At 37.9% G+C, this 12015-nt stretch overlaps 1 protein-coding gene across 1 annotated transcript in view; it reads left to right on the forward strand.

Annotated features, from left to right (window-relative positions):
• The first annotated feature begins 748 nt into the window (after positions 1 to 748).
• MAGT1 (magnesium transporter 1) overlaps positions 749 to 12015 on the forward strand; it is a 60326-nt gene continuing 49059 nt past the window's right edge. The window contains exon 1 of the mRNA XM_080652820.1: positions 749 to 1003. Coding sequence (XP_080508946.1) covers positions 806 to 1003 — 198 coding nt within the window. The 5' untranslated portion in view covers positions 749 to 805. The remainder of the gene's footprint in view (positions 1004 to 12015) is intronic.

Below are 12015 nucleotides of genomic sequence, written 5' to 3' on the forward strand. Positions count from 1 at the left end.
TTTGTAATACTTTAAACAATAAAAAAAAATTTAAAAAAAGAACTAAAAAATAAATAAATAAATAAAATGACTTTGATGTCCGCTCTGTTCAGCACGTTCCTGGGACACAGAAGGTATTCAAAAAGCACTTACTTGTTTACTTTTAAAAATCTCCCTCAGTGATATTAAGTATATTTTTGCTTGCCTGCTTTTAATATATATATATGTATATATATGTATATGTATAATATATATATGTATTTAATATATATATATGTAAATTGATTTTAGAGAGGAAAGGAGAAAGAGATAGAAACATAAATGATGAGAATCATTGATCGACAGCCTCCTGAATGCCCTCCCCCCACTAGGTATCGAGTCCCAAACCTGGGTGTGTGCCCAGACCTGGAATAGAACCGTGACCTCTTGATTATAGCTTAACGCTGGGGCACTTTCCTTCTTTTTAAAATTATTATTCTGATTTGAAGTAATTTGGTGGTAGGATGAGGGACTAAGATCCTATCAATCATATGGCTAGGTCCAATTTTGCTACAATCTCATTTTATCAAGCTTAAGCCATCTTGGACTCTGAAAAGCCGCAAAGCCTCACAACTGCGCATGCGTGTTTGAAGAGCCGCGAAGTGCGTCTTTCCGTAAATGAAAGGGGCGAGGCTGCATCCTAGCGGGCCAATGAAAAACCTCCAGATTATCCTTTTTCTATTGGCTAACGGAAACCAATTAGAAGTGAACCGTCTTTAGCGGGCGTCTCACAGTAGAGCGCCGTGACGTAATGTGAGAGGTCGACAGCTAAGGCTGAGCTAGACCAATGAGGAGGGCCAAGGGGCTGGTTTGCTTGTTCTCACGCCCAACCAGCCGACCCAGCCAGAGGAAAGTTTCGCTTCTAGGAGGGAGAGGAGCAAACATGGCAGCGCGTTCGTGGCTTTGGTGTGTCTCTGCAACCATTGCAGTGGCGCTGCTGCTTGTATTTGGGGTTCCTTCAGCCTCTGCCCAAAGAAAGAAGGAGGTGAGGACGCTGTTTTCAGCAACACGGGTTTTTCCCAATGAGTGGGGCTTGAGAGGGTCTGTTCTCTCCTTCCTGACTCCTTTCCCCGCCGGTTCTGTCTTAGGTGCCTCCAATTCCGCGGTTTTGGGAGTTGGGGGGTTTGCGAGAGAAGAAACTAACTCCTTGTGTTCTGGGAATGTTGAGTCTGAGAGTGGGGTTGGGTATGTGATAGCCTGGCTTCTCTAGGCCTGTGCATGTACACAGTTACAAGTTTTCGGTACTTTTTTGAGTATGGGCCCTATCAGGTGGTGGGGGAAGTTCGACTTTAGGTCCAGCGGGTAGAATATCTGAGTCCTCTGCTGTCAGTAGATGTAAATCCCGTTATAGACGCTTAGGAGCATTTTATAGCATTTCCACTTCAGAAATGTAAGAAAAGGAAAAATAGGAATGTAAGACTTAAACTGAAGAGCAAAACTATGCCAGGTTTATCAAATTGTCCAAATAAATAATTCAAAGCAATTTACGGGAGTGAAAGCTGTTAAACCATTTTCTGTCATTTAACAAATATCAAGCGTGCCAGGCACTATTCTAGGAGCTTGGTATTCATAAGTGAACAAAACTAAGATCCCTCCTTGTGAGATTTACTGGTTTTAGAGAGTGGAGGAGATAACAATATTCTTTACTCACAATTAAGCAATCCAAACAGGAATTTTAATACTCTGTTGAAATACTAGAGACTTAGAGCCATGTGCTCTTAGAGCTTTACAATTACTAGCAATAGTTTATGTTCTCCAGTTTTACTTTTTATAGATGAGGAAAACCCGAGTCCTAAGCTTACGCAGTTAAATTGCAGAACAAGGCCTAAAATCCTAGATCTGGTCAGTCTTATGCTATTTCCTGTACATTTCTGTGCTTCCTCTAATGCACAATACCTGTGCATGCCCTTTTAAAATACCATTTAAACATCTCAGATGTTTGTCAACTTGAGCTGAATTTAAAAAGATCCTATCTTTGGTTTCTGAATATTTGAACTATTCCCTAAAAAAAGGGGGGGGGGGCAAGCTGGCAATTTAAAACGGTTGCTTATTAGCTTGGCAAAAAGTAAAGTAAAAAAATATACAATTTTTAAATGTATGGTGAAATGAGCAGGTTCATACACTGGAACTAGAAATTGATGTGTTTTTTTAGGAGGGATCCAAGCCATTTTTACATGTAAAACAAGATGTAGAGAGCAATACGTGCTTTTATATTCTGGATGACTTTTATGATAAAAATGCTATATATATATGTATAACGAAACTTTTGTAATACACATCCATCTGTTAATAGTGGTTCTTGTGGGATAGTTGGGATTGTTCATTAGGGAAACACACTTTTTACCTTATGTACTGTTACTGTCTGAATTTGTATAATGACCACTTTTTAAAAAATATATATTTTTAGCCCTGGCTGGTTTGGCTCAGTGGATGGAGCGTCGGCCTGCGGATTGAAGGGTCCCAGGTTCGATTCTGGTCAAGGGCATGTACTTTGGTTGTGGGCACATCCCCAGTGGGAGTGGTTGTGGGCACATCCCCAGTGGGAGGTGTGCGGGAGGCAGCTGGTCGATGTTTCTCTCTCATCGATGTTTCTAGCTCTCTATCCCTCTCTCTTCCTATCTGTAAAAAATAAATGAAATATATTTTAAAAATATATATTTTTATTGATCTCAGAGAGGAAGGGAGAGGGAGAGAGATAGAAACATCAATGATGAAAGAGAATCATTGATTGGCTGCCTTCTGCATGCTCCCCATGGGGATCGAGCCCACAACCCAGGCATGTGCCCTTGACTGGAATTGAACCCGGGACCTTTCAGTCTGCAGACCCACGCTCTATCCACTGAGCAAAACCAGCTAGGGCCACTTATTTTTTTTAAATCTGCAAATGAAGATTTTAAAAAGTTATTTAAAAATTAAAATAAAAACTAGTTAAGTTATATTTATTCATTTAATCTCTCACTGAACTAGAAGCAGAAGGGCCTAGTAGGAGATAAATTATTTTTAAAAGGAATAAACAATGAATTATATACTTTAAAATGGTTTAAATGGTGGATTTTATGTTATGTAAATTTTATCTCAAAATTTTTTTAAAAAGGAATCAGATTTTAACTCCCTTTCCATCATGCCCACTGTTCACACCCTTATTGATTACTCTCACAAATCTTGACTGGTCATTTTTGAATCTTTGAACCCATCCTTCATAGTGTTGCCAGAGATGCAAATGAAAATCTGAAAACCTTTTCACCTATTTTGCAAAGTATAAAAGGTTTTCTGTAGCCTGTACCTGGTCTGCTTCTTCCAGTCTCATCTCAGTCCCAGCTTCTCTTTGTGCTAGTCATACTGAATTACCTGCCTGCCTTGATCTTCTGTACTCTCTTGTGTCTATACTTGCTGGAATTCTGCTGGAGAATCTCCCTTCTCTCTCACCCCATCCCTGAGGTTTCCTACTCTTCAAGTCTTAGCTCAAACATTACTTTCTTCTTTAACTTTTTCCTGGTTCTTCCACATGAATTGAGAGCAATTCAGCATATTGTATTATAATTGTTTATATACCAGTCTTTCCCATTAGACTGTGAGCATCTTGAATACAGACACTTTTAAATTAGTATTCTTTCCCTAGCAGTGTCTTTCAGAAAGGTCCTCAGTAAACATCCAATTAATTCATTAACTGTGTGCATAGAATCACAAATCTGTTCTTTCACTTGCAGGTTTGTTTAGGTTTCAAATACTAAAGTTGGATTTTCTCATCAGTAAACAAGGGATTAATATAGGCTGGTAAATGTGTTTTAGTTTCTACCCCTTTTCTCTAACTGAGGATGTTTTAAGCTTTTAAAAAAGATTATGGTGATACTACTTAGAGACAGTTTAAAAATATAGATGTTCTGTAGTGGAACACTTAGGTTTTTTTTTGTCCATATTTGAAATTTTTATTAAAAAAAAAAATCCCAGGTCTATCTACCAGAGTAGATTTGGCTTTTAATAGAGGGTAATGTACGATCTTATAATCGAAATATTATTTTTTATTTTATTTTTATTTTGAGAGTAAATTTATTTATTCTTATTTTTTGTATGTTTTTATCGATTTGGGAGAGAGAGGAAGGGAGAGGGAGAGGGAGAGAGAAACACTGATCTGCTGACTCCTACACAACTCCTATTGGGAATTGAGCCTGAAACCCTGGCATGTGCCCCTACTGGGAATCAAACCTGCGCCCTCTCAGTGCATGGGACAACTCTAAACCAACTGAACCACACCGGCTAGGGTGAGGGTACATTTATTAAAGCTGGGGACAGTGAAATAAGGAAGGGCTTAGGATAAAAGAATTGACAGAAGAGAGACTAGGCAGGGCTGCTTTGGTTCTCTAGAGATGTTAGAGGAAAGAAATGATTAAGATGGGGCTGCTTTCGCTCGCTGGAAAGTCAGAGAAAAGGGGCCTTGGAGACAGGTTCAGGGGGTTAACCTGGGATGAGCTGCTACTGCCCATTGTTTCACTAGTAGAAAGTCTCATGGGGACCCTTTGAGTTTAGGAGATGCACACCTGAGAGGGAAGAAAGGTGTGGGCATGCTCCTGGGAGGGAGAGCTTGCCCAATTTTTCCTTTTTTAAAAGACGCCTCCCCTGTCAGTGTGGCTTTGTGGCATCAGCCCTTGAAGGAAGCATCAAGGGACGGTTCAGTGCCCCGCCCCTATCAGCGGCGAGGTTGGGAGTCAATCAGTAGATATGTCTCTCTCACATTGAGGTTTCCCTCTCCTTACCTTCCACTCTCTCTAAAAATCAATGGGAAAAAATATCCTCGGTGAGGATTAACAACAAAAAACAACAAAAAGAAGGCTCCCCTAAATGAATATAATTAAAAATCACTCAAGTTTCTCATGGTTGTGTGTTGTTAAATGTAATGCTACCCTACTTACCTGATTATTTACACCTGTAGCAATGTTTTCACTGGAATGTTGACTTATTTTGTACTAGGGGGCGGGTCCCTCAGCCTGGCCTGCACCCTCTCCAGTCTGGGACCCCTCGGGGGCAGTCGACTGCCGGTTTAGGCCCGATCCCTCTCACAATCTGGGACCGCTGGCTCCTAACCGCTCACCTGCCTGCCTGATCGCCCCCAACTGCCCCCCCCACCAGCCTGCTCGCCCCCAACTGCCCTCCCCTCCTGGCCTGATCGCCCCTAACCGCCTCTGCCCCGCTACCATGGCTTTGTTCGGAAGGACATCCCGAAGGTCTCCCGGTCTAATTAGCATATTACCCTTTTATTAGTATAGATTATTTATTCAATGCCTTCTACATGTCAGGCACTATGGTTTACATGCATTATCTATAAGCCTCACAATAACACTGCAGAGTATTAACCCTTTAAATTTATTTTTATTTTATTTATTTATTTATTAGTATGAACCCCTTTTGAAAGAAGAGGGAACTGATGCTGAGCAAAAGGAAGGTTTGGGGCTTGTTCAAAGAAGCACAGCTCTAGAGAATGAGCTGGGATTCATCCCTGGTCTGATTCCAAAGCCTTTGTTTTCCAGTGACTTGTTTTATTTTTATAGTGAATTATTCCCTGCCTGTGGTAGAAGGCAAGTTACTTGTCCTTGCATCTGGTGGTTTTTTTTTGGGGGGGGGGCAACATGATAACAAGGAAAAAGCATGGTATTTGATAAAATTGTCCATGTTTCTTGATATACTTCTGGGAATCTGTAATAAAGAAATAACATGAAATATGGAAAAGAGTTGAATGCACAAAGCATACTGAAGCATAATAAAAATGGTCATAGTGATGGTAGGGTATCAGATAGTTTGCCTCCCTTTTATCAGTTCTCCAAAAAATTTTGTAAAATTTTTTTTAATATATTTTATTGATATTTTACAGAGAGGAAGGGAGAGGGATAGAGAGCTAGAAACATCGATGAGAGAGAAACATCCATCAGCTGCCTCCTGCACACCTCCCACTGGGGACGTGCCCGCAACCAAGGCACACGCCCTTGACCTGAATCGAACCCGGGACCCTTCAGTCCGCAGGCCGACGCTCTATCCACTGAGCCAAACCGGTTTCGGCAAATTTTGTAAAATTTTAAAGAGCATGTGTGTTAATGCAACCGAAGTGATCTTAACAAGTTACTCTGTCTTATTTTCCTTATCAGTAGAATGGGAAAATGCCTATTTCTTTGAATATTGTGAAAATTAAATGAGATGAAGGCTATAAAGTGCCAAATGAAATACCTGGTATGTAGAAGACATTAGATGAATATTAGAAAATAAAATAAGAATGTGTTCCTCTGCTGTAGTAAAATGTTTTCTCAATTTATCTTTTTGTAGTGTTTTTATGAGGATTGTTCAGAAAATGGAATTACCTGCATATTTTGACAAGGCAGGCTTTATTGGAAAAAAACTTCTACTTTCTCTGACATCACCTTGAGAACTGACATGTGAACGTGTCACACGTGCAAAACTCCTGCAATTCTTTACAAAATACCTTATTACTAAGAACCAAATGCTCTCTAAGTGTTGCAAAACAAGTTGAGACACTTCCCCAATAGTAAAAAATCAATGAGGGGATAGTGGTATATTTTAGCCCTGTCCAGGAAATAAGTGAACTGATAATGGAGCAGATAGCATTTAAGGATTAAATCTGCACTCTTCTCTGCTTATTGTCTCCTTCAGTCATTACCTGCCAATTATTTTTCCAGATCTGTTCAGTCTCACTCATAAGGATCGAGTTGGAAAGTTATTGCTTAACCAGGAAATTTATTTTACTAGTGTCTAAAGACTAGTGGATGATTAGGAAAGCTAAAAATATGAAGAATTTTTAAACAAACCCTGATGGTCTAAAACACAAGTACAATCAAATCAGTTTGAGGGAAAAGGGTCGTACATTTCAGAAGAATTCAGACTGGTGGTGCTTAGCTTTATTACATCTGAAATTCCGAAGAAATCTTAATAGCAGGATTATATTTTAGCTTTAAATGATAATAGATTCCTATATGCTGTTTTTGATGAGTGATATTCAGTGACAAAAGGGGAATTTGTAGTTGTTAAGGCTTAATCTACCAATTTAGTTAAAATTATTATGCAAGCAGATAGAATAAAATTAAACATCTCACTGCCCTTTCTTAGCCCTCTTAATCTCTCTAGTCCTTAAAATTTCATCATACTTGATTATTACTAACAGGATTAGATATATTAATTGACTTCATGTTAATGGGATTGTTGTGTAGCCATACTAATTTAAATATTTCAAGAGAGCCCTGGCCGGTTTTCTCAGTGGTTAGAACCTTGGCCTTCAGATCGAAAAAGGGTCTCAGGTTCGATTCCCATCAAGGGCACATACCTCAGTTGCAGTTTGACCCCTGGCCCTGATTGGAGCACGTGTGGGAGGCAGCCAATCGATGTGTCTCTCACATCAATATCTCTCTCCCCCCCTCCTCCCTTCCAGTCCCTCTAAAAATCAATGGGGGGAAATATCCTACAGTGAGGATTAAAAAAATGTTTCAAGAGAAGAAAAAGACTAAGCTTACTTAACTTTGTTGGTATTATATTTTAATTATGAATATTATTGTTCTTTTTGTTTTATTTGAATAGTTGAAAATGTACTCCAAGTAATGTACTCCAAGAAGGGGGAAAATTGATTGTGAAAGTCTTTGCTAATAAATTTAATGTTTTCCTTTCTCAAGGTTACTTGAGCTTGTGTATTTCCCTAAATTTCTCTTTATCACTCATTATACTTCATATTATTTGTTCAAAGTCTGTGTTTTTTACTAAACTCTGTGATCCATAATGATATGGATTCCAAGGCCCAGCAAAATTCCTGGAATAGAGTATTTGGTTGATGAAGATTTAGGGAATAAACAAAGATATGAATAAATGAATGATTAGCTAATATATTATTGAGAAATTATAATTCATAGGAACTTCAAGTGCTGAGTGGAAAGAGAGACACCTATAAAGGGAATATAGAGTTCTGTTGCTGGTGGTGGATACTACTGTCACAACAGGCAAAAACTGAGTGTGAAATGTGTTTGCTTCAGACCCTCAGCTCATTCATCAATAAAAACAAAAACAAAAATGAGACCTAAAAAAAGAACTTGAGTTTAGCTAGAGGAGACCTGGTAGATGTTGGGGGTGATTAGTACAGAAAAAACTTTCCAAAGAACACCAAATGTAAAAGGACGGAAGCCACTAAAGAGAGGACCTAAGAGGAAGTTTGTTGATATGTAATATTAAGAAATATGGGGAAATGGTCAAGAAAAGGTCATAAAGTCATGCTGGGATCAGATCACATGAAGCCCCCACTCTACCACCTCTTACAACGTAGAATTGTAAGTTCCATGAAGAAAAGAGCCAGGCCTGTCTTGTTTGCTACTGTATTCCCATAACCTAGCATAGTCCCTGGAAAATTTCAAGAGCTCCATACACATCTGTCAAGAGAGAGAAATTGATTTTTTGTTGTTAATTCTCACCCGAGGATATTTTTCCATTGATTTTTAGAGTGGAGGGGAGGGGAGAAGGAGAGAGAGAGAGAGAGAGAGAGAGAGAGAGAAACATCTATATGAGAGAGACAGCGATTGGTTGCCTTCCACAGGAGCCTGCAACCGAGGTATGTGCCCTTTGACCGGAATCTCACTCGGGATGGGCCGACATTATATCTGCTGAGCCAAACCGGCTAGGGCGATAAATTGATTTTTAATGTTACTTAAACCAAACAACAAAACAACAATTTTCAGATTGAAATAATTAATTTGATATAGGTGTATTTATAGGCATAAACATATCTGCCCACAAAGACTGATACATTAATTTTTTGCTTTAATTTAATCTACTTCTTGTAAACATGCTTTTTATGTTGCTGTAATAACTCTTATATGGAATTAGTCTCATTTTTGGTAATATAAATATATTAAAAGTCTGATACATAAATATTCCTAGAGGCTATTTAAAGTATCCCTAGGCCCTCGCTGGTGTGGCTCAGTGGATAGACCGTCGGCCTGCGGACTCCAGGGTCCCGGGTTCGATTCTGGTCAAGGGCATGTACCTTGGTTTCAGGCACATCCCTAGTAGGGGGTGTGCAGGAGGCAGCTGATCGATGTTTCTCTCATCTATGTTTCTAGCTCTCTGTCCCTCTCCCTTCCTCTCTGTAAAAAAATCAATAAAATATATTTTAAAAAATAAAATAAAGTATCCCTAGATACATTTTCTTTATAAATTATTTAGTAAATGCTTTATTTCCAATCTCATCCAATTTCAAGGTGAAAATTTTTCTCCTGAATAATCCCCCTCTACATCACAAAGCTGTTAGTGTCATTTGATATTCCCTTTCATAAAACCAATGTATGTCCTCCCTCTTACTATTAAATTTGTTCATTTTGTATATAAATGTTTCATGCATATTTTTGAAACAATATATAGCATTATACTTATTTTCACAATGTTCTTATTTAAGGTTGTAGAAACATTTATACTATTATAGAATTATTATTATTTTTTTTCTTTTTTTTTTAATATATTTTATTGATTTTTCACAGAGAGGAAGGGAGAGGGATAGAGAGTTAGAAACATCGATCAGCTGCCTCCTGCACACCTCCCACTGGGGACGTGCCCGCAACCAAGGTACGTGCCCTTGACCGGAATCGAACCTGGGACCTTTCAGTCCGCAGGCCGACGCTCTATCCACTGAGCCAAACCGGTTTTGGCGATTATAGAATTATTAATAGCCTGTAGTAATTGCCAGAGTTTAAATGAATAGAAAAAATGTAAGCTCTTAACCTGTAAAAAAATTTAATGTTTTCCCATAGTAAGCCTATATTTTGTTTGAATAAATATATTCAATGCGAATTAAAACCTGGATGGATATATTTCCTTAAAGGTTTTTAAAACTTAGTGGAAGGAGTATTTGCAATAGGAGTTGTTTCCAAATCAATTCCTTTTTTTGAGTTACTAAGTAGTTCACTTGGTAAACCTCTTACTTTTCTGTACCATAGTCCTTGGAAAATGTGTTTCTTACTAATAACTTTTAAGTATTAAATAGTAAAAGAAGGAACTGAAGGGCATAGGTAACATTTTAGTCCTTTACTTTCGAAGGTTGTGATTTTGGAAGATAAAAGGAATATGTGGAGAGTGTATAATGGGACTTAGTGGAGAGGTTATAGGAAACAATTTTTCTTTTTTAATTAAATTTATTGGGGTAACTTTGGTTAATAACATATAATTTCCTGGTGTACAAGATTAAATGATCCAGTTATTCCTCTTCTGGGTATTTACCTGAAAAAATTTTTATTTCTGAGCCATAGCTTTTATTTACCAACAGTGGCCTCCTGACGATGGGTAAGAGGCATCATAAGGAACAGGGTTCTTCAGTACTAGAGATTTACTCCTATCAAGAAAGCTTTCAATATAAATGTGAAGAAAAGAGATGTTCCTTTATAAAACCATATATTAGAGAAGACAAAAGAGAACTAGTGAAAGAAGTGTCTAGGAAATATATAGGTGTTATATTTGAGTTATTTAGACTATATCACATTCTTCAACTGTTCCAGGAATATCAGGTAGTGATTTATTATTAAAAATGGTATATTTTTCCTGTTGTTCATTATTTGAATTGCTTAATATTTATTTAATTTCTCAGTGTTGCTCATAGAAATTTATGTAACATGTAGTCACTATTCATAAGAATTAAGAATGTAGAGCAGTAGCTCTCAAACTTCAGTGCATATAAAGACTTGGGGTACATGTTAAATTTCTGTATTATTGGAATCTACCCTAGACCCAATTAATCAAATTTATTGGAGGATGAAATCCAGAAGTCTGTACTTTTAACAGGCTACACTTTGAGAAACATGGGTGTAGAAAGTATATTATCCATTATGCTAAGGGCTTACTCAGAAGTTTTGGTTTACTTGATCATCAAATCTTTTGTAATGTGTTCCGAGCAGTACCGAAGAAAAGATTTTTTTGAATACATAAAACAATTAAAAACACTTAAATCGTACTGTGAAAGTTCTTTTCATTTTAGAACAGTTCTCAATAAGGGAGGGGGAAATTTTGCTCCCCAAGGATCATGTGGCAGTGTCTGGAGATATTTTTGGTGGTTGTAGCTGGGGGTAGGGGTACTACTGGCATCTAGTGGGTAGAGTTAGGGATGCTGCTCAACATCCTGCAATGTGCAGCACAGCTCCCCTCAACAAATAATTATCTGGCCTAAGATATTAGTAGTGCTGTTGTTGAGAATCCCTGGTTTAGAATGATTATGGACTGTTTGAATCCTAGCTCTGTGTCTTACTATAACTTTGGGCAATTTGGGCAAGTTACTTAACCTCTGTGATTCTGGTTACTCAAAAGTTAAATGACCATAAAAATAGTGTACTTCATAGTGTTGTTTTGAGGTTTGAATTAAATACTGTACTTTCTATAAGAAGAGGAGTTGCTGCCTGATACATACATACTAAGCATTGCAAATACAGCAAGTCCCTGGATAGCATCCTTTTGTTTCCTTATAATGTTGCTGCGATCCTTATTTATATCAATTAGCCTATGTTAAAATTGGTTTCTTCATACTTCATTTCACTTAAAGTCACAGTACCACTGGATGATGTTAAATAAGGACTTACTTTACTAGCTGCTATTTTCTCCAAAAAAATCAATTCAAGACAGACATTATTAATATATATTAAAATATTAATCATTGTGAATAAGGATTATTACTTAATTATTCTGTTCATGTGATTATGTGCTCATGTAATTTTTTAAAATATATTTTATTGATTTTTAACAGAGAGGAAGGTAGAGGGATAGAGAGTTAGAAACATCGATAAGAGAGAAACATCGATTCAGCTGCCTCCTGCACACTTCCTACTGGGGATGTGCCCGCAACCAAGGTACATGCCCTTGACAGGAATCGAACCTGGGACCTTTCAGTCCGCAGGCCAAAGCTCTATCCACTGAGCCAAACTGGCCAGGGCTGTGCTCATGTAATTTTGTGAAAGTTTAAAACTAGTTCTTCTTTTGTTGTGA

The sequence above is a fragment of the Plecotus auritus genome (genome assembly GCF_963455305.1).
Source record: "Plecotus auritus genome assembly, chromosome: X".
In the NCBI taxonomy this organism is placed as follows: domain Eukaryota; kingdom Metazoa; phylum Chordata; class Mammalia; order Chiroptera; family Vespertilionidae; genus Plecotus; species Plecotus auritus.